Source organism: Prinia subflava, chromosome 11 (genome assembly GCF_021018805.1).
Source record: "Prinia subflava isolate CZ2003 ecotype Zambia chromosome 11, Cam_Psub_1.2, whole genome shotgun sequence".
Lineage (NCBI taxonomy): Eukaryota > Metazoa > Chordata > Aves > Passeriformes > Cisticolidae > Prinia > Prinia subflava.
In genome coordinates, this window is record NC_086257.1 from 12292045 (window position 1) to 12318473 (window position 26429).

The 26429-nt window shown below is 41.7% G+C and overlaps 1 protein-coding gene across 7 annotated transcripts; it reads right to left on the reverse strand.

The window, feature by feature from the left end:
• Positions 1–6724: 6724 nt before the first annotated feature.
• On the reverse strand, positions 6725–26401 carry PLSCR5 (phospholipid scramblase family member 5). 7 transcript variants are annotated; one of them, XM_063408276.1, is made up of 12 exons: positions 26268–26397; positions 22942–23198; positions 22066–22256; positions 20761–20836; positions 19359–19507; positions 13874–13916; positions 13690–13756; positions 12406–12626; positions 11499–11660; positions 10707–10868; positions 9741–9823; positions 9205–9666 (listed from the first exon to the last, which is right to left on the reverse strand). In XM_063408276.1, exons 8-11 carry the CDS (start codon positions 12496–12498, stop codon positions 9785–9787), a joined length of 456 nt encoding a protein of 151 aa, XP_063264346.1. In that variant the 5' UTR covers positions 12499–12626; positions 13690–13756; positions 13874–13916; positions 19359–19507; positions 20761–20836; positions 22066–22256; positions 22942–23198; positions 26268–26397; the 3' UTR covers positions 9205–9666; positions 9741–9784. The 7 variants fall into 7 exon arrangements, with proteins under 7 accessions (XP_063264343.1, XP_063264346.1, XP_063264345.1 ...); XM_063408275.1 differs by lacking the exon at positions 13690–13756 and having other exon boundaries at positions 13874–14003; XM_063408274.1 differs by lacking the exon at positions 13690–13756 and having other exon boundaries at positions 13874–14097.
• Positions 26402–26429: the final 28 nt, after the last annotated feature.

The following is a 26429-nucleotide window of genomic DNA, read 5'->3' on the forward strand; positions in this document are numbered from 1 at the left end:
GCAATTTCTTTCTCAGACTGAGAAGGAAGCTAAATAAAGTTTTACTGCTGCTAGTCATGCAAGGTTTTGAATGTCAGCACTGTAGATAAACGGGCATAAGCTGCTTTGCAGTCAGAAAATGGGATACTGGGAGGAAAAGAACAGCTCGACATAAAGAAATAGGCCATTACAGTTTACAGCATTTAGGATTAACTGTGGTACCAACAGTTTAAAATGCAGCTTGTGTAAATCCTGTTTTTTCTGCTAAAGGGATATTGCTACTGCAAGTAGATACTTACAGAGAACATTTTCCTAGGCATGATTTTGTTCCTAAAAAGTATAAATAATACCACAGCCTAATTAATGAAATACACCAAAAAAATCAAGTCAGGACAATCCCATCCTGGGCAGGCATCCAGCTCTGTATGTCAGAGCTGGCACTCTGAATCCCAGGCTGCTCCGTTATCTGTGTTTGTGTTTTTTGGCGGAGGAGGAAGGGTTTGAAGGCTTTTGCAAAGCCAAGTTCTTTCACTGAAGTGCTGTTGCAGGCCACACTGACTCATCCAGCAGCAGTGATGTGTTAGTGGTCCTTGAACTCTCCCTCCCGTGCCTTTTTTCACAAGCACACACCATGTGTGGGTGGGAGTCACCGGCCCAGCTGCTCCGGAGCCAGCACTGCCGCGCCCCAGTGGAACTGGAATCCTGTAAAGCAGTTATGTCAGGACACCACAGGCCTTGAGCTGACATTCCCCGTTGAAAATGAACATAAAACAAGGAAGGCTGTAAGCAGCAGCCCTTTGCCTTGGTGCACAGGGTGCCTCTGGCTCGAGGGCAGGAGTCTCCTCTGCTCCCTTTGCCCATCCTCTGGGGCCCCTGCCCACCTCTGAGCATGGCAGAGTGTAATGCAGCACCCACGCCTGCTTTCATTTATAGTGTTTTAATCTTTTGGGCACTAACATTGCATTTGAATTCAGCATTATGAAAAATTACACCTTTTAACCTTACATGCTTGATTAGGCACCCTTGGCTTGTTCAGGAGCTGCTGATAAAGGAGAAGCTGTGTTTGATTGTGCTGTGATATATACTGGTTCTTTTATCAACATGAGGACAAATAGAGCACTACTGATATACAGATGAGGGGAGGATGTTATTAAAACCAATGAAGTCCAAGTTAATGTGTTTCATAACAGACTCATCTGATAAAAATGTACTGGGACCTTGAGGTTTCCGTTAATTAAGAAGTTAATTAAAAAGTTGTAAACGTAGAAGGACCACTAGATCTGCAGGAGTTTATGAGGTGAATTTACAGCTCAATTAAGAATGAAAATTGAGGAAGCCCGGCACCAGGCACTGCTTCTTACACAGACAGCTGAGGTATTTGTGGAGGTTTGGAAACTGGAGAAAACATAGGAAAAGGAGAATGGAAAATATTTACATGAGATATAAATCCTGTTCACTATTAAGACCTAGTCACCAATGTCAGGTGCTGTAAACTGTTTCCTCACACTGATTACCTGCGATGTGGAATAATCACACATGAAGAAATTGCTCATCAAAGCAGAGGGCCTCATGCTCAGGCCAGAGCCATTTCCCAGAAATCCTGAGCACAGCTTTCAGGAGGTTCACATTTAGTCCTATTATTTCCTAAATCAAGTTTGCCAGATTTGTTACTCCCAGCCCAGAATGTTTTTCTCCCCAGTTGCTGTATCATGTGGTGTTATAAATTGTATTTGCCATCCAATCTCTGATTCAATTTTTAGTGTAATTGATCTGGCGCTCGTTACTGATCAGGCTGTTACAGATGCCCTCTCCTCTCTTCTCCTCTCCCCCTAACCACTCCCTGCTGGCACAGCAGAGCAGGATGCATCCACGCTGCTGTGCTGATGGGACTCGTGGCCAGGCTGCAGCTTCCCTTCCAGCTGTGGCAGGTTTGCTGTGTGCTGCCAGAGGATGCCACGGGCACACACCACGAGCCTGCCCTGCCCAGGGGCTCCTGCACTGCTGCAGGACCAGCCCGTGTGACCCATGGCCCCCTGGTCCTGAGAGCTCCAACACCTGCACTGCAGCTTCTGCAGGCTGGATGGGGTAAGGGGGCCTGCAAAGCCTATGCAGGCCTCTGCAAGTTTCTGGAAGCAATATGTTCCTAAAGTGGGTTTTCAAAATCGAAATAAAAGTATTTTTTACACAAGCATTTATAATTATTCTATGTGGTTCTCTTTCAGTGATCTTTCCCAGAATTTCAGGGTATTTCTTTCCAGTTAGACCTATCTTAGCATTAATCAGTGTTTTCTATGGCTTTATGACAAACGTTTTACACAATTTCTAGTTATTCTCTCTGAACTAATCATATAAAATACTTGCTGTTAGAGCTGTCTACACTTGCACTGGACAGATCTGACAGAATGCCTTACGACCTGATCCAAACCCTAACATTTGTTCTATCAGGCTTCAGTGAAACCCGGTGGTTTTAATGCTTCACTGAGGTGCTGGAAGTCTAAAACCTACTAGATCAACCAAGACTGCAGTTCAGATAACATTTTTGCTTTATAAATTAGGCAATGAACAAAGCTAGTTACAAAATTTATTTTCTGGGACATCATGGGAAAAGAGAATAATCTGAGACTTTTTCTGTTTTTTGTTGGTTTTTTTTAACTTCATCTGCAATGATATATCTGCTTCAGGAATGGCTTCTATTTCAGTTTATTTTAATGGTTTTAGATTAAAAATTTCACCAAGAAAGCTAACGTGTATTTGTAGTAATAAATATATATGGTGCTAAGCACATCAATGCTGCATGACGCATTTTGCATCTCTGCAGATTTTCTTCAACATTGTTTCTCTCTTAATCATATCTTATCGTTACATTCCTGAAGTACAAGATAAAAAAAAAGAACCTTTAACTTGTACAGATAGCAATGCAGTAAAGAATTATTACTTCATCAAGCACGTGCTTATTTTTAACAAAGATCCATAATTCTTTTCCACTGAGAATATATTTGTAAAGACCGTGTTGGACTTTACTTTTGATTGAAAACATTCATTTACTCTTCAAAGTATCTTATTCTCCTTGTGTTCTCCTCCACCCCTTGCTAATTTTTCCCCATACTCTTTCCTTAGCTCATGTTACTCTGATTTTGCAGGGATTTGTTTCCATCTGACTCTTCCTCCTCCCAAGCTCCACAATCATTTCCTCCTTCCCTTTTGACAGGGCCAAGGGTCTCACCCAGAGTGGTGAGAGTTCAGCTAAAACCTTCAGTGTTCAGTGAAACCACTCAAACACAGTACTGGCAGGAGAGAACTGTAAAAGACCACGAGAGTCAAGATAAACCATTTTATGGGGCTGTTTCAAATGAGCGTGTTAGTCAGGTCATGCATATATCTTTTTTATGCCCCAGCCATAAAACCACACCTCTTTGTGACAACAGCAGGTTGTATGGAAGTCCAAAGCATTAATATATGGGAGGAGGTAAGTTCAGCTGTTGATAAAACACAAATCATGAACAAAACCTGGTCCCACTGGTTCCAATCACTGCAGCTAAAAGCAAACAGTTTCACCTTACAGAAGTTTTTGTGGATCACATGCACTTGCTTTATTTAGATGTTACACCTGCTGGCACAGATGATCTTGGCATGTCAAGCGCTGTTTCTGTGCTCTTATTGAACAAAGTATTTGCCAAAGACACACCTGCCTGTTTGCACAAGGGCTTCCCCCTACAGTCCTGCCTACATTTAGTATCTCTTGTCCTCATTTTATTGCCCCTAGACCTTCACATCATCTCCTCACTCACTGTTTGCAGTTATTGAGCAAAGCACAAAGCAAATGCACCCGTTCAACCTTTTTCCTCGGTGGCAAGGACAGAACCAGCACACACTGTCTGTTTTTAACAGTGCAAGTACTGGTTTGGTATCACAGTGATGAATACTATATGATCATCCAGAGTAGACAAAAGACATTTAATGACTCATCCTGCAGGTCAGCAAAAGGGAAAAAATCTCTTTGATCTTCTATTAGGCTCAGTTAGGAAGGTGAAGTGACCAAACAGTGGGACTGCACTGACTTTGTGAGGGCAATATGCCCTGTGTCCAGGAGGATGAAATACACTGTACACCATTAATTCTTGGCAAGATTTCACTCTTCTGTGAGTTTTTATTTCATTTTGTATCAGGCTCTTGAGAGTCTGAAAGCAATAAAACCAGAGATAAAACTCTTCCCGATTTTTAGGGAACCATTTAATTAATTTATTTATGAAATTGTTCATTTAAGTAATAACCCAGTAAGTAATTGTCCTGGCTTCTGCTAAACTTGTTTTTATCTCAACTGTTGCATTTTCAGAGCACTGAAGGGATGCTGCTCTCTTAAGGCTTACTTAAGTGAAAACATTTCAGAATCAAATATTTTAAACTGTTCCAAACTCTAAGGAGTTTCAAGTGCACACAGTTCTTGGTTTAAATACTAATATTTTTAAAAGGTCATTGAATATCAAACTGTAACATTTGTAAACCAGTCCTGTTTTCAAGGATTCCAAGTGCAGGGTGGCTGACCCAGTCCCGGGCAATGCCAAAGGCTAAAGAATGCTCCCCTTGTGGGTCTTCACCCAGGAGTTCTGAGCCTTAATCTGAAATCATTTGGAACTAGAGATAGAAGATTAAATAAACAAATCCTACCATGATTTGAGTTGGAATGGACTTAAAGCTCATCCTGGACTTAAAGCCATGGCCAGGAACACCTTTCACTGTCCCAGGTTGCTCAGAGCCCCATCCAGATTGGCCTTGAACACTTCCAGGGATGGGGCAGCCACAGCTTCTCTGGGCAGCCTGTGCCAGGGCCTCCCCACCCTCACAGTACAGAATTTCTCCCTTGTATCTGATGTAAATCTGCTCCTTTTCAGTTTAAAATCATCTCCCCTTGCCTTGTCACTACACACCCTTGTCAAAAGTCCCTCTCCACTTTTCATGTATGACTTTAGGAACTGAAAGGTGCTGTAAGTCTCACTGGGCCCTTCTCTACTGCAGACTGAACAACCCCAGCTCTCTCAGCTTGTCACAGAAAGTCCTCTGGGTTATTAATTATTAATAATTTTTTAAAATCTTTTTTTACTCCTATCCTATACACTCAGCACACTATCCTATACATAATAGCAAAAAATCTCCTTTGGATTTTCAAAGTAAATAGGATTTTTCTTTTTTTAAAAAACAGTGTTTTGACACTTTGGATTCTTCAGGGAGCCCAGAAGAAATTAAAAAAAAAATAAATAAAGCGCAAAACTTCCTCTTGAATTCCAGAAAAGTGTGAAGCATACAAGGTATTTCTAGCAGTGACTCTTGTACTGATCCCAGGCTGCATTTGTTTTCTCAGTCCTTGTCATAAACTGGCATTATCATGACAGCTGATTAAAATTATTCCTATGGCAAAATGGAATTTTTCAAAGGTCTAGAAAAGACACGTGGATAGAAAACTAATACGGTCATTAGCCTTGTCCCAAATTCACCCAAGATTCTGCATGCAATCCATAAATGACTAAGAAAAGACTTATGAGGCAATACTGGACCTTGACACAGGCACTGTGATGTTTCCTTTAGAGCTTTGGGCAATGTGATCTAGTGAAAAGTGTCCCTGCCCATGGCAGGGAGGTGGAACTAAGTGATTTAAGGTTTCTTCCAATCCAAACTATTCTGTGATTCTATGATCTGGGGGATCCGGGAGGGGCAGAAAGACAAAATGCCCGAGGTCATTTCTAGACAGAAACATGTATTTCTCAGAGAGCAATGTCTGCAGCAGAAGCCTGCAGGATGTTTTGTGATTTGGTTGTTGCTGTGTATAGGTTTTTCTAATATAAAACATCAGAAGTGTAAATACAGCACTTACCTAATGTGACTGGAACAGAGAAAAACAAGTCCTTCAAATGAGTATCTTAAAGTGGAAAAGCACATCAAGTTAATGAGTCCTGATGAAATGACCTGCAAGTAATTTTTCCTTCAGTTGAATTAAACTAGGATTTATGATTCTAAAAGAGAACATACCATTCTAATTGAAAAGAAACCAATACAACTGAGGGTCAGAAGGAGGAAATTTCATATTATTTTTTTTTCCAAACAGCTTCACTTAGACAACTCTATTAGAAAATGTGCATTTTGGATCATTTCCAGGTTTGTCTCATCCTTAAAAAAATAGGATTAGACAAATTGACACAAAAAGGAGGAAAGGAGGTTTTTTTAATACACACAGCAAAGTCTATGAAGAGAAGTACTTTTACATCCACCATATTATCAGACAACCAAAAAATCTGAGAACTTACAGCAACTCTGTGTCTTCACTCTCTTACAGGAGGTCTCTGATCTCCCCATGTGCTGGTGCCACCTGGGTTTGTGGCACTGCAGGGGATTTCCCCCCCTCTGCCCCAGCACATAGTGATAGACCATCATGACATAGAAACCTTTTACCCTTCTAGGTACACACAGCAACCTCCTTTACACATGGAGAAACTTTCTGTTTCTGCAGAAGGACGGGAATGTCCTGGGGCTGGGGTTTCTCCTCTGTCCATCTGCGGAAGCTGGAGGGATGCTCCAGGTGCAAAAACTAGGTTGGGTACTGACCAGAGAAGCTCACGTTGTGGTAGATTCTATTCTGCCCACGCCCTGACCAGACCTCGTAAAATAACCAATAATTCAGCTGTAAATTGCAGGCAATAAAGATAACCCAGTATTGTGTGGCAAAGGTTTAATATCAGACAGAGAAAATAAAATCTTTCAGTTAAAAGTAGAATTTAATTAGAGGTTAAAGGTATGTTGAACTTCAATCAGCATCCTGGGTACAGCTTACGATGTGTGAAAAGCTAAATACTGTCATAATGAGCTGTTGCTGCCATCTACTGAACACAAGGAGTGTGAACTACACAGATTTACAGTTTGGCTACTGATCAAAAATATTTGCTTGGCTGGATTAAGTAAAATTTCTGTTTCCTCAGAGCAATCATGTTTCTTTCTAGATGATACCCAGGACTTGAATTTGCTTTAGAAAAAACTTGTGACCCTTTGGGAGATTCTGAATTCTCCTTTGGGAGCCATCCTAGTCCGTGGGGAACCGTGAAAGTGAGCATATGTAGCTCCCATAATGTGAAACATTAGCTATTAATAAGAAAGAGTTATTAGTTAGAGCTGCAGGTTATTAAGCTCTTAGAACACATTAGCTCTTCTTGAGCAATATCATGTAGGATCCATTAACTCTGCTGAGTTTACCTGCCCTTGTGGTCTAGATGAATGACCTCCCAGCTGGAAAAGCACTGGCATGGCACTGAATTTCTACAAGGATGCTGACGGCTGGCACAGGGGTCCAGCAGGCTGCTGAGGGAGTTCTAAGCAGCAAGAGCAATCCCAGCCCCACTGCTTGTCTTATCCACAGGATGAGCCTGTTCTTGAATGTCCCAGAAGCTGCCTCTGAGTGTAAACAGAGGCATTCAAACATACTCATAAATATACACATTAACAGCAAAAATCTCTTGTATCAACACAAAAAAAATCAACAAAGTCACTAAGTGCGAGAAATGAATTGCAGTTGGTTGCAATTCATTAAAAATATATGTGTACATATTGCTTATCTAATATACATGGACACTCACACCAAATTCAGGCCTGTGGTAAATAAAACCTTATTTTGTGCTGACTCCAATGAGGTTGGACACATTTACTTAGAGACGTCTTTGAGTTGTTTAGGGCCACAAGAAGAGAGGAAGTTGCAGAGGAAAAGTGGGAGACAGGCAGGGCTCCTGCTGATCTTGAGGCACTGAAGACAGTCGAGTGTTCAGGCACACACAGCTCAGTAACAGTGCCCGAGAGCCACGATCAGGGGCTACAACAGCAGCGACCTCTGTCTAAGATGGCAAAGGGATTTAAAGAGAGAAAAAAAGAATCTGGTTCTTTTTCTCAGCCTCCAGTCAGGCCTGCAGGAGCTGCATTTAACAGAACGACACCAGTGTGAGATGGAATAGCAGAAAGGCTCCTGTATTTCTCTGCAAACTCCTGAATTTCCACACGAGGGAGCTTCTTGCCCACGGAGCTGCCAGGGGCTTCCTTAGGGAAGGGTGGCAGCAGAGGGTCCCTGTGAGCCCAGCTCAGCCTGATTGCACCGCTGCGAGCCACAGCCAGAGGCAGAAGGGAAAGGGTTAACAGATAATGATGATTGTCAGAGCTTGTTAACCACAATTATTTCCAAGACATATGTAAATCTGTGTAACTACCTAAGTGTGGTATATAATCTAAAACATACTGTTTAAATCTATAAGCATTCCTGAGTTAATTTCACTATGGGAACGTTAGTTGCAACTTCCTGACTTCACTGTGTTTGAATTCATATCCATGAACATTAATTTAAAATTAGTCTAAATATTTGTTGAGAATTAATCACCTGATAAATTTAGCTCTTTTTCATTTTTATGAATTATTCATTATCTCCTCTCTTTCCGTTGATGTGTTGGTTGTTTGCAAGAATTGAATTACTGGTTGACACTTAAAAAAAAATAAAATACAATTTAAAAAATCCAGCATTTCTAGTGATTTGTACAGTGTTCCCCTTAGAACCTTGACTGGCGACTATGAGAGCAATTGGGTTTGCCACCAATATTTTATGGTACTCATTTGCTTCTTGAAGGGAGTTTTTGAGAGGCATAAACAAGTTCATAGAGCAAGTACTTTGCAACAACAGCAAAAAAATCTGTTTATGTCTTGCATATATATCATTGCTACAAAGGAAGTTTGTATTAGTAAAAGCCTGTTGACGGAAATGTTTGGGAACAGTACAATGGGAACAGGAATGAACAGCTATTTAAAACTGCTGAACTGCAAAAAGCTCCTTCTGCACAGTCATTGTAGAAAATACCTGAGCTTGCCAAAGGAAAAGAGTAATTCTGTTCTAGAATGGCCTCAGGCAAGTCTGAATTAAAAATTATCAGCCAGCAGATACTACAAAGAGGAACAAACCATTTAAGGAAAGCCTTAAAAGATGGCAGCAAGGATCCTTAACGCAGGCTAGTACACACAGAGGACCATCTCTCAAACTTTATCTGTGGCCTGTCTTCAGTGGAAATAGTGGAAGACCAGATTTTCAGAATTCCCAACTCTAGGGCTTGAAGCCTAATTTCTGGCTGTCACTCATTAAAACAATCTTTGTCACAAAATTAATTTACTTCCAAACATAACTTCCCTTCTTCCAACTCACTGAAACAAATAACATCTTGAACTTCCCATAGGGTATGTCTTTATATTTGTTACTTTCAAATCAGTTTGCTACTATTAATTAAATAACAAATCAGAAAATTACTAATAAAATTCCAAAAAAAGCAAAACCCCCAGAACACACCCTCATGTGGTTAGTAACTGGTACCAGCACTTGTAAAACATCAAAGGCTTCTCTAAACATAGACTTTCATCAGTGATGCTGCAAGCCTTCATCTAATCTTTCATGATTTCCCATGCAGGAACATCAAAAGAGAAGGAAGAGAATAGCACTGTTCCAAAGCAACAGTGCTCTGTGTGAAAAGTACGTGTTTAGCTGCAGCACATATAAAATGTAAGTCGGAAATTATTATTTACATGAGACATATTTTAATAAACATCATCATTAGCTCCCTGTCTTTTCCTATAAGGAACAAGGATTTTTGCAGTTCAAAATCATGTCCAAAGCTCAAGTGATTTCTGGAAGAAAATGAAAAAGAATTAGAAATGTATAAGCCTTCAAAGCAAGAAGATCAATTTATGTTCATTTTTACCTACTGAAACACGTTCTGCATATTTCATTGTTTCTGTCATCTTGTTATAATCCATCCAAAGAGTTTTCAAAGAACATTAAGTCCTACAAATAAACAAACTGTGAATTAGATATGGAAGGCACAAAAATGCAACAATTACTATCAAAAGTCTTACTTGTAGGCTTTCGTTACATAAAGTAATTATATTAGTCAATCACTCTTTATCACTGCTGCTGAGAAAACAGGAGTTTTGGAGGGGACAATCCAAAAACCTTAACTGCCTTTTCTATCCTACTGAAAGCAAAATTTCTGAATTGGTGATGGAATTTTAAAGCTAACACTTTTCAGTGAATAATTTAAATAGTACTGCAATTTTGGTTTATAGTCTCTGATGTAAGCATCACAGATGATTTTGAAACCATTTCTTGTTAACACAATTATGTTGGCAAAAGAGCTACATGGGAAGTATCAGTTTCTAACTCTAGAAAACATACATCTTAACTTCACCTTTACCCCTAGCATTGAGTATTCTCCTTCTCTTTATTCTTACAGTTATCTCCATGAGATAGTTTTTGTAGGAATTTTCATATGACCTGAGGGTCTTACATACAACACTCAACAGAATTATTGAACTGGTTTGAAATCACCATTAGAAATGACATAACCTTTTTTTGGTTCATACACTTGTTCAAACACAATGAGGGGTTTGGGGGAGCTTGGTTGGACTGACTTGTATGTTGAGATTTGATTCTGCCCTACAAAATATTGAGCTGCATGTGTAATACTATTTAAACAGCTTAATAATTAAAAATTTAAGAACATTAAAAAAAAAACAGACAAAAAAATTAAAAGGTTTTAGTTGATTTTTATGTAGGGTTTGGTTTTCCGATGCACATGCACTTTCGTAGTTCTCAGCTGACAGCAAGGGCCCCTTTGGCCCTAGTCTGCACATCTCTGTGGGTCTGCCTCTCCACCTTGCACACTTACAATGAGGAAACAAGCACCAATCATTACTGCCTTGATCCTCACGTCGAGATCCACAGGGACCTGGATCCCAAAGTTGGCAGTGTTGGTAAAGACATTGTTGACAAATCCAGACCAATACTTGGAAATTTTGCCGATCGTTGTCATCTCATTGAGAGCTTTTACCTGCACAAAGAAAAAACAGGAACAGACATAAATGTAAACAAATCAAGTGCACACTGATGACATCTCCACAGAATTAATGACTGTGTCCTGACATGCAGAGTGTGCTATAGTTGTCAGGTTCTCCTTTCATTTTTATTGCTGCAATGTTCTATTAGTGTCAAATTTCCCTTTACGAGTGGCATGCAAGAAAGGGTCTCAAGTTTGGAAACATCAGCATCTTTAGAGCTAATGAAAAGTGGGAGGAAGCAATCTTGAAAGTTTATGCCAGTTTTGCCTTTCTTTCACAGAGTTGTGAGTTTTTTTCCTCTCTCATATTTTTGTATTCTCGTAGCCCCACTGCTGTGGACCACTGTCCCCTCAGGGGACAGGCATGTTCTCAATTGTGCAGCCATCTGCATGTTTCTCACAGTACACTGAAATTTCAGACAACACCCACTGGAGTCTTCTGATTTGGCTAATGAGTTGATAAACCCAAAAATTCCTTTATGATTCTTAACTAAGGTAAAGCACTTTGTTCACATCAAAAAACTCTGTTCAGGGTTTCTTCAAGTATCTCCCATTCTCCCTCTCATCTGAGAAATTTATTCAAAGTAATAAAACTTAAATCGTTGACACTTGTAGGAAACATACCTCAAAGTCAACATCTTCAAAACAGCCACAGGTTGCACATGGGCCGATTATTTTTAGCACATCTTCTTTACTTTGGTTCTGTATAGTAAACTTTGGCAGAAAAGGGTGCCAGTTCTGTACAACGTACCCAGCTATGGTGCCTGGTGGGGACTGAACTTCTAACTAGCAAACAAAACAAAACAACAACAAAAGATGGTTTTAGCTGATTTTATATTAATATATTTTTTCTGTGATAACATATTGTTTATATAATGACAAAATATAGCTGGTTTGATAACCAAGATGGCATGGCAGGAACAAGCAGAACTGTGAAAATTACAGAAGATGGGATTAAACCTGCTTACAGGAAGAGAGAAGATTCAATCAACTTCTGCAAGCAAAGAATTGTTGTAAAATGCATGAGTTTTCTGTGTGATTTTTTAACCTGAGTATTGTAGTAGAAATTATTAACCTGTCTGAAATAGTATATAAGTTTTTGGCAAACCTGAGTAAAATCAAATTCTGATCACTGAATCAGTCTTCCCTGTGGGCCTGACATTGGTTTGAACTTAGGCTTCAGGCTCTGCCAGTGTCTGTATGAAAGGCAGACAAGCAACTTTCTCATGTTAGCCTGAGAAATCTAAAGGAGGAATTCAAACAAACCTTGGGAAGTGAGAAACCATCCACAGGTGGTGTTTTTCCAACATGTTTACTGGAAAGAAATGTTTACTAAAGGGTGTAGACGCTCAATAACCAATCATGTTCTTTGTACCGAACTACTCTATAAAAGTAGAATTTAGAAGAATAAACTCTGCTCTCATTTTTACCATCACGGAGAGCCATGTTGTTATTTCTGTGCCGTCCAAAAACCACAACAACCCTTCCCGTCTCTCAATCATCACCAATAAGGGGTGTTGGGGCTGCTCACCTGCTGCAGGAAGCAGGGGCAGCAGCAGCAGCTGCAGCGCAGGGGCCTGGTGACGCGGATCACCTCGCGGCCCGCGGGGTCGGCGATGCGCATGGTGAAGGCGCGCAGCGGCGCGCACCGCCCGCGGTCCAGGCAGCCGTTCTCCTCCACCGCAAAGTACACCCGCTGGCCCAGCGGGTTCTTTATCTCGTATCTGCTGGAAGTCCCTGTGCCGAGGATGGCTAACAAAGCAAAACAAGGAGAACGTTAGCTTACACGTTAATGGTTGTAATAAATGACGTGAAATAATTCGTGTTGTTGTGTATATAAAATGTGATTTAAGATGTGTTCTGTAAAATAAAATGAGAAAGCCGGTCGGGCTTGAGACAAACGAATTTTAGGATGAACAACAGCCTCTGCCAAGAATCCAGGATGAACAATACCTCTGCCCCCAGCTAAATAAACTGTATATAAGGAGACCCCTAAAAGACTGGATTTGTGAACAGGGGCAGTTACGGGGCACTAGAGGCTGTAGCTAAGGCTCACCCAGTGCCGATCCCAGGACTGGACACTGAACTTCTGATTGCTGGCTTGTCCTAAATTTTGTTTTGTTAATCCTTTAATTAATAACAGTATTTATTAATTTGGAATTGGCTGAACATTTGTAACAATGGTTATGTTATTACCTTAGTATAATGCTAGTGTGTATATATATATATATACACATATATGACCATTTACTTTAAAAGTCTGTGAGACAGCTTGTTTAAAAAATTGTTTCGAGGTAGCAATGCAAAGAAAATATACAACTCTATGTAAATAATTGTGCCAGGTCTGTATGTTGAATGAATTAATTCAGACTTTGATTTGCTGTACTCTAAAGTACATATCACAATAGAGAATATAGATCCTTTTGGTTTGGGCTTTTTCTGGCTTTATCATCTGTGAAAAGTAATATCCTGAGACTACCTCACTTCAGTAACAAAGCTTTCACCCAGCAGATCATTCAAGAATCAGGCCAAACCATTTTGAATGGGAGAAATGTATTTTACAGTATTTTACTGGCAGAACCTTATACTTGTTCATTACGTTGAAATTCTGAGAAACTAAGTAATTAGAAAATACTTTGCTTTATTTTATGCTTTTCGACCTTCATTTCTCTATTTGCTTTGTTTGCCATAGTATGTTAGTTATTGTTAAAGGCAATAAATTTTTCCACGGATAGAAAAGATGGCTAAACTTTAATAACACTGAGAGGGAGGTTTGTGAGGGAGAGGATTTAGGGCTGTTGTCGAGATTACTCACCCCTCAGTGGTTTGCTGCAGAACAAACAATAAACTGAGTCTTTCTCACGCTATCACTGCATAACAGCCTGACAGGGCAGCAGGAGGGTTCTCAGTGACTTCAGAGAGCTGGGGGCAAGACTTGGATGCCTTTGGAGACACCCATGTACCGGCACTGTTAAAGGGTGACAAGGATTGCACCATACCTTCCAGCAGCTCCACTTGCTGATGAATAATTATCTGGTCCAGCTGTTTTAAAAGAAGGAACAAGATGGTGGGTCTTGGATAGGTCTGGGGCTGCCAGTGGTTACGTGTCTGTTCTTATTGCTCATCTCCCTGTAATTCAGATTTCTTTCCTTGCAGAGGTGCACAGGTTGGGCTCCTGAAGGATATCTCAAGTCACACTTTGGAATTCTCCCTGAAATTATGGCTGAAGAATGTGACATTAGGTGCTGTGGCTATGTAATTCACCCACATGTTTGAAGAAAAATAGTCTTCACTGGAAGAGCAGCATCAGAAAGCTGTGTGCAAGAAGCAGAATCCACTTCTTGCTCCTGTTGCTCCTCTTTGTCAGAGGGGAAGCTGCTTACCCCAAATCCAGTGTTGGTGCTGGGCACCATGGCAGTGCAGCAGTGAGCGAGGCTGGGCTCAGGCAGTGACCACATCTCAAAGGACCTTGCTGGAGGTCCAACAAGGAGCTGGAGGTCCTTGCTAGCCCAACAAGGCAGCCAGGGGATGCCAATGATGGCCCACAGCAGCTTTAACACTGATCTCGGGAGCCCTGCACCTTAAATCCAGCAAATGGTCATGCCAGGGTACCAGAATGAGCGAAACAACAAAGAAACATTTAGCTGGCTGAAAATGTCTTCCCCCATGAGCTAGTTACAAATGCAGGAGAAAAACTGCTTGCCATGATACCCAGCTTTGCTGTGCTTATCCAACATTATTCTTTCTTGGAGAACAGTTGTTAGCATTATAAAACCAGCAAGACTTAATTTCAGTCTACCTTTCAGTTTTATGTGACTTTTTATGCCTGTTTTATGTGACAGTTTTAGGCTTTACCAATCTCTTTTCCATAATTTTTCTGTAAATTCCTGATGGGCAAACGCTTGGCACAGGTTTTGCCATTACTCACAGCTGCAGACACAAAGCACACAGAGACCTTCTGAGACCAGCCTGCCACAGCTCTCTGGCGCCTGGATATTTTAAAATTGATAAATCTTGCCTGGTACTTATTCAAACTGTTGCAGCCATTTGTCACTTCTAGTCAGCTCCTGCTAGTTCAGGCTGCAGAGAAAAGCTGGTAAAAAAAGGAACTTCTTTGTCTCTTTGATTAATCTCTGAAATGTGCATGCCAGTAATTGAAATAATAAAAAATATTTAGACATAAAAATATTCTCCCAAGAATCTTTGCTGTTTGTTGTTTGGGCCTCATGAGAGAGCTCTTGGAGCTCATGAGAAGGGCTCTGCTGATGGAAAAAGAATAAACAAGTTAAAGATGGTAGAGCTATTTTAATATTTTAAAATTTATTTTAATATGGATTTCTTTGCCCTATGTAGACTTTTACAGAAAAAAGAAAATTAATGAGCCTGAACTGTTAAAAGCTTTGAGTGATTTTGGTCTATAAATTAGTTTACTGTGCACAATGTATAAACAATACTGAGACACCACAGCAGTACTGCTTGTTATCCTTGTTTTGCCTTTCACTGGTTTCTGCAGGGCAGTTATTCCAATGCATTTTTATTGGGACACTTGTGGATTGAGGGAATTCTGCACTTGCATTTGAAAGCACCTAAAGCCCTTTGGCTTAACAAGGGTCTGGTCCTCTTGAGCTCAGATATGTTAAAATTCCTTATACACAGTTAATTATCAGTATTCAGTTCTGTGGGCATCAAATTTACATCTGATCAGTCTAATCAAGTCTAAACGAAGAAGCTTTTTACAAAAGTAGTTAAACCTGAGTGGTGGCAGAACCTGCAGCTGAAGTACTCAGAAAATTCTTCTCCAAGGTTTTTCTTTGTCTGTCCCTTCTGTGGGAAAAGGTTCATTTGATTTTTGTTATTTTCACTCTTTGAGCTATGGCTGTAATCTGGAAGATAGTAGTGAGGTTTAGGTAACTTTTTTTTGTAGAAAGGTATTAAACTAGAGTGATAGTATAGAAAGCTGATGTGTTTGCTGAGGCAGAGCAGTTTTTTGCCCTTCTCTAGTGCACCTCAAACAGCTGATCAGAATTGTTCCTTCACCTGAACTCATTCTGGGTATGGATCTGCAGAGTGAAACATTGCTGGCTGGCCTTTGCCTACAGGACACACATTTTCCTTTGCCCTTATCCAATCCCTGGGTTACTGTTTAGAATAAGATTGTAGGGATCTCTTTGAGACTGACTAAATTTGGATCCTTGTATCAGAATCAAACATGTCATGGTCTCACTGAGAAATACATTCAGCTTTCTCAAATCTAGCCAGTTATCTTGCCCACTCCTGCTGGAGAATGTAATTTCTATTTGTTATTCTGTATTTATTCACAACCATTCGCTATATAATCTTTCTTCCAGTTATGTAATTCTATAAATTAAATATGTCTCTTTCCCACAGTTTGTTTACTCTCCTAGGCACTCAGTATGGTTCCCTCTCCAATAGTGTTGTTTTTAGTCTACAGATAAAACAGATGGAGTCTTGTTTTAAAGGAGGGCCTTTATTCCCTGTGCACTTCCAGTAGCACCTCCCTGTGCCTGTTTCAGCTTGGACCCACCTTTCCCCAATGCACACAGCACCAGAATGACACACAGACTTCTAGAAGTCTTCCCAGTGGCATAAACAACTCCAAATTCCGCTAGAAACATCTTCATTCGAGCATTTAATGACGTGAAAATCTCTTAGTCCACGAGGATAAATCCCAAGGGATTACCCTGGCAGCTGTGAATGCCACGTGCATTCTGCAGGCAGCCCTCTCCCTGCTGCTGTCTCCTCCTTTCTGCTCCCATCTGTCCTGAATGAGGATATCCCTTTTATCTGCCCATCACACACTGCAGCGTTCTGCAATGCTCGGGACCCTGAGCCGTGGGTATGTGCCAGCAGTCAGCACTGCACACATGCTTCCCACTTTTCAGACTGCAGAGAAAATTAAGAATAATTAGCAAGGGCTGCAGCACAGGCCAAGAATAAGCATGAATTCAGTTCCAGTTGTAGCTCTGAGAGCAACCTGCTCTTTTGTCTTAATGTCAGATGCAAAGCTTCTACAAAATGGAGCGGTGGTATTTGCTTGCCTACATTGTCTGGGTAAATCTGAGGTGTAATTCGTGTTTGTACAGGAGCCTGGATATGTAACCTGCCAAGTACTTACTATCACAATCACTTTTAGACTAGAAAATGTAGCTTCCACGGTCTGTAAGCAAATGCTCATGTAATTGACAACATGTATCACTTTGTGCTCAGGTATCTTGAAATGAAAGTCTTCACTCCACATGAAGGACTGCTTCTGAGGAGTCTCCCCATTTCATTAGCTAAGTAACTTATCTCCTAATGTAAAATACATTCCTGTCGGAGTCCATGTTTTCATGGATCCTCCACAGAGAGTGAAAAGTACAGAGATAGAATTAAAGCCTTTAGAAAAATTAGAATATATAAAAGCTTTAAATGCATAAAGTAGAAATCTAACCCTTAGCTTTAAGCTTTACATGCCCTAAGTCCTAGTTCAGTGTAGAAGGACACAGCTTCAGGCCTAGTGATAGAGTAAAGACATAACAAAAATAGGGTAGATTGTTGTTTGTAACTCGTATAAACTTAAAGACATAACAAAAATAGGGTAGACTGCTGTTTGTAACTCGTATAAACTTTATGTAGGGAAGACAGAGTTTTTCATATATGATAGGATAGAGGTTTTTTACAATAACAAGATAGAACTTCAGGCTAGCAAGATAGTGTTTTGCGTTAATAGATATGTTATGTGCGTAGGTTCTGATACTGTTTTTCGTAGTTTTACGAACTTTAGAATTGTACCTAGATTGGTTAGTGTGTAGATAAAAAATATGAATATGCATTTTGCAATTTGGGATAAAAAGCCTCAGGGTTGGAGGTGGAAGCATCGATTGATTGATCAATTCGATCCATCGATCCAACCTCCACTCTCTGCAACCTGAGGAACGATCCTTGACAGGGAGCCAAGATGGGATTTTAAGGTATTATACATCGCGGTCCCCGCTCCAAGGGACCTGGGCCCCGGGGTCCCCCCTTTTTCCCTGCAGCACTTGCCACCGGTGCGCTGGTTGGGACAGTCGGGGACTCTGTGTGGGGAGGGACCCCGGGGCCCCACTGCCCTCGCGATCCCGCGGACGGGAACCCTGCGCGGCTCGGACCCTCCATCTGCCCTCGCGGTCCCCCGGACGGGAACCCTGTTTGGCTCGGGCCCCCATTGCCCTCGGGAACCCTGCGTGGCTCGGGCCCCCACTGCCCTCGCGATTCCCCGGACGGGAGCTCTGTGCGGTTCGGGATTTCCCGTTGCGTCCGCTTCCCTGTGGTCGAGGGCTCTGTGTGGGTTTGGAATTTCGGGGTCCCTTTTGTTATTACGATCCCTGTGGCTGAAATCCCTGTCTGAAACTTGTGATCGATTCCTCTCTGTTAGTGTGATCCCAGCGATTGAAAATGCAGACAGTAATAAGAGGTTGCTTTACCCTGAGGCTGTGAATTATATGCTCTGTCTATAGTTTTATTAGAGCTTTGTTTGTTAGGAATTCAGTGCTTTATTTGCTGTTTCATTAGAACTCTGTGTGTTAAGATTTCTATGCTTTAGTTATTGTCTTGTTTAGACTTTCTTTGCCTAGGTTTGTAATTGGTTGTAGAATAAGGCCGCTCTTAGAACTCTCTGCCTTCAGATATGTGCTTTTGTATAAATAAATTACTCTATTTAGAAATCAAGATGTGGTAAGATCTTTAGAGACTTTATACCCGTACCCAGCCTAGGCACATTCCATTTCTGCTTCTATACAAAACTATCAGAAATGTGTGCCTAAAATACACATCTTGAGTGAAGTAAACATTTCCCAGCATCACCAAAATGCAATCACAACAGAGATATATCAGAATAGTGATCTGACTGTGCTGGGGTCTGATCCTGTCCTGCCCATACCAGGCAGGCCATGTGACACCTTACTCAGCATGTAAGAGTGGCACAATCCAGCCACATGTAAATGAAAACCTCAGTCAGTGTCTGAGCAGGGAGTGACCCTCCTGGTAAAAAGGTTCAGGAAAAGATGAAATTTCTGGAGCAGAGCTGCAGATCATCAGTGCTCCGAGCTCCAGGAGCTGAGAGATTTCACAGAGCAAAAGGGACAGACACATGTTTAGTAGTAGGATGGAGAAGACTTAAGCATTCATTTTTCTCCCCCACCTATGACCTACATCTCTGCCTCCATTTTCAAGCATTTTCCTCTCTCAGACATTGGCACTTTCTTCCCCACACAGAGTTAATGCAAGTTTGTAGCCACTCAGACTTATGCTCATCTAATTTCTATAAAATGAATGGCAGCAATGAAGAAAAAGGTTCTTTCTCTTATGTTCCTTATTTCACAGTAATACCAAACAACAAAAAAGCGTCTCCATCTCAACCTAACCCTTCCCCAAGGGGACAAACCCAAACAACCTCATACTCCGGGGTATCAAAGCAACATGAAACAGAATCATAACAATTCTAACCTGGTTCAGGTACTCCAGACCAGGTGGCAAATTATGAGTGTGTGATGTTTGCTTCCAGAGACTTGGTTCAACAGGCGTATTCTGCTGAGGAATGTCGGAAGAACCAGGGAGGTAATCCTTAAAGACTGGGCTGCTTTGTCCCTGAGATTCTGCAGGGAAAAAAAAAACCAAAACAAACAAACAAACAAACAAACTCCAGAAATATGAGGACCAAGGAGCAGCTTGCTTCTTGGATCAAAGCTGGAACAATAGCATCGTTCTGCATGTGACTGTATCAGTACTTCAGGTCAGGAGTGAAGACCCAAAAGGAATCTCCTGATTGTTCCACACATTGAACACTCTGATTATAAAGCTGCTTTAGAACATGCAGAGAGGAATCACTGCAGATGAAGTTAAATCAGGAATGTGGTCTTGGAGGGCACCGCATCTGCTCTGACAGCTGGTGAGCACTGAGCTTGTGCAGCAAGGCTGGAGTGGCCTGGACTCCTGCACAGGGTGGCCAGCAGCCCCTCAGCACAGGTTGCCCAGCCCTGCTCCCTGTGAGCTGCCCTGTGTGCCCTGAGCTGCTGAGGGCTGGCTCCCAGCAAGATGCCTCCCAGCACCCTGAGGGCACCCATAATTTCTCTTAATTAGAGATAACCTTTCCAGGGATCTCAGGTTCCCCAAGCTCGATATTACAACCCTGATATCAAAGTCTACACAGCCTCTTATAGTGTATTATTCATTGTTATCTTAATGAATAGATCAGGTATCATTATGCTGCATTTTCTGGTTTTCTATCACAAAGAAGTCCTTTAGGGCACAGTGCTGGTGACCTTGGCAGTGCTGTGAAGGTAACGAGAGCATTTACTGCCACAGGCACCTGTACATCCACACTGCACAGGCACCATCTCCCACAGCACAGTGACCACCTGAAACACTGGATTTCCAAAAAACTCCTGCTGGTTTTTGCAGGTACATTGTTCCTCGGCCTTCAGCAAAACTGGTTCTGCAGGAACCAGGAGGAGCAAACTGAAGCTCTCCCCATATAAATGGCAATTCCTTGTGTTGAGCTAAGCCCCTGTGATTTGGCAGGGAGGCAGGCCCCAAAGTGATCATTTTTATCTCATGTGTGACAATACTTAGACACAATGGGGTTTGAGGTCCAGAAGGAATTTTGGCTCTAAATCTGAATCTCTCTTTTGCTGTTGTAGGTTTAAATGAGATCCTTTAGCATTATTTGAACTCACTGTGAAAGATTCATCATTCAATCATATTTTGATCTTAATTTGTCTTTGCAGCCACTGCTTTCTTTCAGAGTCTGAGACCACAGGAAGAAGTAACCCCTTTGAATTTGTTGCTGGCTTTTAAAAATGTATAACTGAGTGATAAATATTTTATATGCTCTTCTGCATCATTTTACCTCACAGGGTTCTGTTACTGCCGTAACTCTTGTTGTTACATGAAATGCCACGAAGTAGCCCAGTGTTGGTGTTATTCTTGAATAATAAAGAGGAAAAAAGACAACAAATTGCAGTTCTACCTGTCAAATTTTAAGCTATACAAAAATGAAACAGTAAATACATTAAATATTAATGACAGTTTGAGCTAGTCTGACACTTTGTCTATTTTTGTGTATGATTCTCATTTCATTATTAGTATGGAAATCCTTAAAGTTACCATATGATACAGTGAGTATTCTGTACAAACATAATTTGTAGAGTTGCATGTTCCTGAAAGATGTGTATTGTCAAGTTTCTTCATACTAAAAACCATATTCCACACCATTACTATTTAACTGTTTCTCCTAACTGATATACATCAAAAATATGCAAACTCAGATTTATCTTATATGGGCATAGCTAAAAAAAAATAATAAAAAATCCTACATTGCAAGAGTACAACAATGCTGTAAAACCTGCTTGCTCCTGTGATCTTTTTAGTGCTCTAATGCAGAATGTCTGGAGTGTTTTGAGGGGAAGAAATAGGGATAAACATTTGGCAAACCAAGACAGACATTGCTGAAACTCCCTGGGCCAACACATGCCTCTGCACATGCCAGCAGAATGACCTCAGTGGAGCTGCACTCATGTTAAGAGAAAAAGAGATTTGCATCCTTCTGTTTAGTTTAAGTATTTGAAAACCTGGAGAAAATGAACTGAGAAGGCTGATCAGATCAGATGCTGCATGTTTGCCCGTTGCCCTGAGTACTCAACCGGCTACAGCTAAAGCCAGTACGTGACAAAGACACACCTAGATAGGAGTAATCTGAGTAAATTCAGTTATTCTTCAGTTATTATTCTTCATATGGAGTTTTCAGGTCTCTGGCCAGTTTTGAATGTGAAAAGCATTTACTGATATAGTATTTTCAAAGTGAAATAGGGAGAAAGTGGGCAAAAATGGTGATACCCTTGGCTCAGCCCCCACCCTTCCCAGGCATTCTGTACCAACAGGTTTAAACAAAAAGATACCAACACTAAATTTTCTGACTGAATGCAGAAGCAAACGTTTTATAATGTATTTTATTCAAATAACATGCTAGTATAGATTTTAGTCTCCTTAGGAGCCTCTTGGATGCTGAAAAATTAAAGGAAGACAAAACAACTGTGCTCTGACTGTGGTTTTAACCTGGAACACTCATTCCACCAGACTGCTGATTGCTGGGAACGCACAGGACTGTAGTTTTCTGTAAACACCATCTAAAAATACAGACTAGAGATGCACTTACCTTGAGAGGCCATGAAGCTTCCTGAGTTACTTCTTCAAAGGAAGCCGGGTTAAAAGAAAAGGCTTTTCTTGTTGCAGCAAATGCAAAGAGGCGCACAGCATGCCCCGAACTTCAGAGGGTGTCTGGCTGCTCGCTGCCGGCTCCGGAGCGCGGGAGGGGCTCACGGGCGGCGCTGGCGGGGCCGGGCGAGGCTGCGGGCACCGGGAGACAACACTGTACCCGCGGGTAAATGGACACGCTGGACCTCAAATCCTGCCCTAGACTGTCTGTGTTTATTCGGAGAATACACAGATTCTATGCTTTTAGTTCAGTGTTTGTGTTTCCACTTCTTCAGGCTGGCCGGTAAGGACAGGAGCTGATGAAAGTTGTGGATGGCCCATCCCTGGAAGCGTGTAAAGCCAGGCTGGATGGAGCTCTGAGCCCTCTGGTCTAGGGAAAGGTGTGCCTGTCCAAGTAAAGGGGTTTGGAGCTAGACCATCTTTAGAGTCCCTTCCAACCCAGGCCATTCTATGATTCTTTGATTTCCCTACAGCTGACCCCAGTTAGCATTTTCTGTGCACAAGGCAGGAAAAGCTGCCTTGGATTTCTCACTGTATTCCATCCATATAACATCAGACAGAGGATGTCCTCCAAGGGATGTCATGCCTACACCCAGTCCCAGAAATTCATCCTATACATTCCCCCACCACCGTGCCCCCCAACACTCACATCCACGCAGGGTTCTGCTGATCCCTGTGAGGTGTTTAAACTTTAGAGATTTAGAGAACTGAAACAGTCTGGCAGTGCTTTGCTCTAGACCAAAACTGTGACATATATAATCACCCCCACTGCACTGGGAGGAAACGATGAGAAGGAGAGAGAGTAGCCTTGACTCACCAGCTCATATTCCTGCCTTGTGAGCCCAAGCTGCTGTGGAAATGATCAGGCAGATGTGATCTGCAGGCAGCTGTGATGCATGGCTGCAAGAATGGCTGTGCCTATGCACAGAGCCCAGCAGAGCAGAGAGAGGGGCTGGGGACCATTTTCTGTCCTCTTTGCTGCTGCAGGTTCCACTGGTTTGAATCTGTCTGAAGTACGATTGAGCAGATTAAATTCCAGAGTTTACAGCTCATGAAGATGCTGATGAAGATTCTCTGAAGGAAGAATACAGAAAACCCAAACCCAAAACCCCACAAATTATATGGAAGCTGATTTTTATAGACTATAGTCTATATAGATAATTGCAATAGCCTCAGATCTACTTATGGATTTGGCAGTGTGAAATTTCCCATTTTTTAGGATTTTACCATTGCCTGCTTGAGAACTCCCTGGGTGCATGGCAAGCACAGGCCAGCCCAGGAGCCAGACCCTGCTGTGCTCAACCTGGAAACAACCAGAGGAGTGACAGAGACAAAAATGTTGGTGGCTGAAAAATAGGTACTAAACAAATCCTTCTGGATTAGGAAGAAGTTTGACATAACTGGAAATAAAAATTAAGAATGACCAAAAGTTTTTGCTTCCTTTCTCCCTGTTAAGGATGGGCTTCTTTGGAGCAGAGGCTCTAATCCAGAGAGCAGACACAAAGTCTGAAAAACCAAGTACAGGGAAAGCTCTGGATAAATATAGTAAACCCACCTTTAAAAATGAAAATTCAAATGAGATGGCACTCATTTACCTCCAAAAATGAATAAAGACTTATTTTACCTCCCAGAAAATTACAGGGGAAAAAAAGTCCCTGTAATTCTGTCAAGGCATAAAACAATCATAATACACTAAGTGCCTCAAACAGGCAAAACACACTAAAAAAACATATGCTGAAAGAAGACGTTTCAAACGTTTAAAAAGCATTTTTTGGGAAGTCCAAGTGATTCATTTGCTGACCCAGAGGAGGACTCAGGCACAGCCTGTGCTGGGAGCTGCTGCCCTGCTGGTGCCCCAGAACTGCCCTGGCAGTGTGGGCAGCCTCCCCTCCCTGCAGGAGCCAGGTTTCACTTTCCTGCTGCTCATGAAATAAACATTTCCCTGAAATAGTTCTGCCCCAAAGAAATAATTTTTCTGGCATTATTTGCAAAATTGCAGTAAATAGGTAACAGAAAGAAATACAACTTGGCTTTAAGTACATTTTTTGGTTTTTTTTTTCTTTTTTTTCACAAATTTCCCCATCTTTTACAATGTCCCCTTTTACCCCATTCCTACTGTTTTATTCCAAAGCAATAATTTTTGTAGATTATATCAGTAGATTTCTGAAGGATTTGCAAACAATAATCTTGCATTGCCATAAGTTCTTACAGGTAAAACCACGTATTTAATAATTTCTTTAATCTGAATTTTTGGTGTGCATTTTTTTTTTAATAAGTACTCATATATTGGTCCAAATAGGCTTCTGCCATGATTAAAGGCTTTCTGTCTAAGACATCAGGTACAGAAGGCTTAATCATATTTATTCAGGCACAAAGACAGCCATTCTTTGATGCCCTTTAGATATGCACAGGAAGAACACTCAAGAAATAAGGACAAGCATTGAAAAATTGTGTGCTGATACTTCTAACCATATTTTAGGGCCTTCTGGAAGCAGAGCAGCAGCACCCAAAGTAGAATTTCACCAAGACACCAAACTGGCTGCCTTTGCCCCTTGAAGAAGGCCAAGAGAAGGGATAGCCCTGCCTACACTGACTCTGCCAGTCAGAGTCTCAACATTAAACAGAGAACACTGCCTTCCTCTGCATGAATACTCTGGGCATCTGAATAGCACATTCACAGCTATTATAAATAAATAAATAAATAAATAAATAAATAGAACCTACATATATATATTTATTCCTGCTACCTAGGTAGATTCCTGCTACCTTTAAAACACTCTTGCTCCATCCCATGCTGTAAAGCTGATAAAAATTGATGGGCAAATCCTTAGAAGGCAAAAGTTAGCATGAATCCATCAAAATCAATGATTCTATCCAGATCAGGGCAAGCAGTGCTTGGCTGAAGGAGTTTGTGCATCTAAGACCTTCCTTTTTTCCTTAAAGAAAATTGCATGTTTTCTGCAACTACCACTTCCACAAAGGCCCAGAGATCCATCCCTGCTGAGCTGATGACCAAGCACCACTGCAGTTAATGGTTATTACATAAATTACTGCAGCCTGTAGGAAATGTTTCCATGGACTGAGACATCCTTGTCTTCAGCACAGAAACAGAACACAGATTTTCCTCCAGAAAACATGTAGCAATAGTCAACCAGGTGGATCAAGGGAGCAAAATTGTCATATGGCTCAGCATAGGTGCTGTTTCTCTGGAGCCTAATCACTCTTCCATTTTCTACAGGTGCCACAGCAGGAGTAGGCAGCAAAAAACACCTTCACAAGAGAAAAACAGCAGACAGTAACAAATTTCAAAGTATTGGGAAAAACTATTTTATTTCTCATCCTACTCCCTGCTGTTCAGAAAACTGCTCTGTAAACCTGGTGTGAGGTATTTGTCCTGGTACTCAGCAGGAGAAGATGACACTCCCCTTTCCCCACCTCTATGGACTCCTCCAGGTAAGAACCTGCCTTTCCCCTTGTCCCCACAATCTCCACAAGTTCAGGCAAGAGAGCTCAGCCCCTCCCGAGCTTCCCCTCCAGAGCTGCAGGCAGGCAGGGACGCCCTGTGCCATCCAGCAGCAGGCTGAGAGCAGCACGCAGGATCAGCAAACACCTGAGCATCACCAGGCACAGCCCGAGCTTCCCTGTGCCGGGAGGGGTCAGCACCAATCACTGCTTGCACTCTAAATCTCCTTTCCTCAAAATATCAATTGTCATCACCAATCACTGCACTCTAAATCTCCTTTCCTCAAAATATCAATTGTCATCACCAATCAATGCTTGCACTCTAAATCTCCTTTCCTCGAAATATCAACGGTCACCACCAATCACTGCCTGCATTCTAAATTTCCTTTCCTCAAAATATCAATTGTGACCAGCATTAAAATGCATTGTTATTGCCTTTTTTTTTTTTTAATATGAAACATTATAGCTTCTTTTCTTCCCTTTTCTTGTCTCCCCTTTAGCACGGGGAGCAATGCTGAGCGTGATCATAACTATCAGACTGTGACCCTGTGCAATTGCAAGCCGCAAGTCACGCATTTCACCCAGTATTGCTTTCTGCACTGGAGAAGACAAAAAAACCCAAAAAAAACCCCAACCCCTAAACAGTTTCTTAAATCAGCCGGCACCCAGAGGGGTTCTCACCTTGAACTTTCTGTCTCGCTGCGGCTGCAGAGCTCCTCCCCGCAGCCCCGCAGCCCCCGTGGGCAGGTCCCGGTACCGCCGCGCTCGCAGCGCGCAGTGCGGAGCCGCCTCCGGGGGCGGCACTGCCGCCCAGGGTGACTGCGGTGCACCAGCCAACAGCCA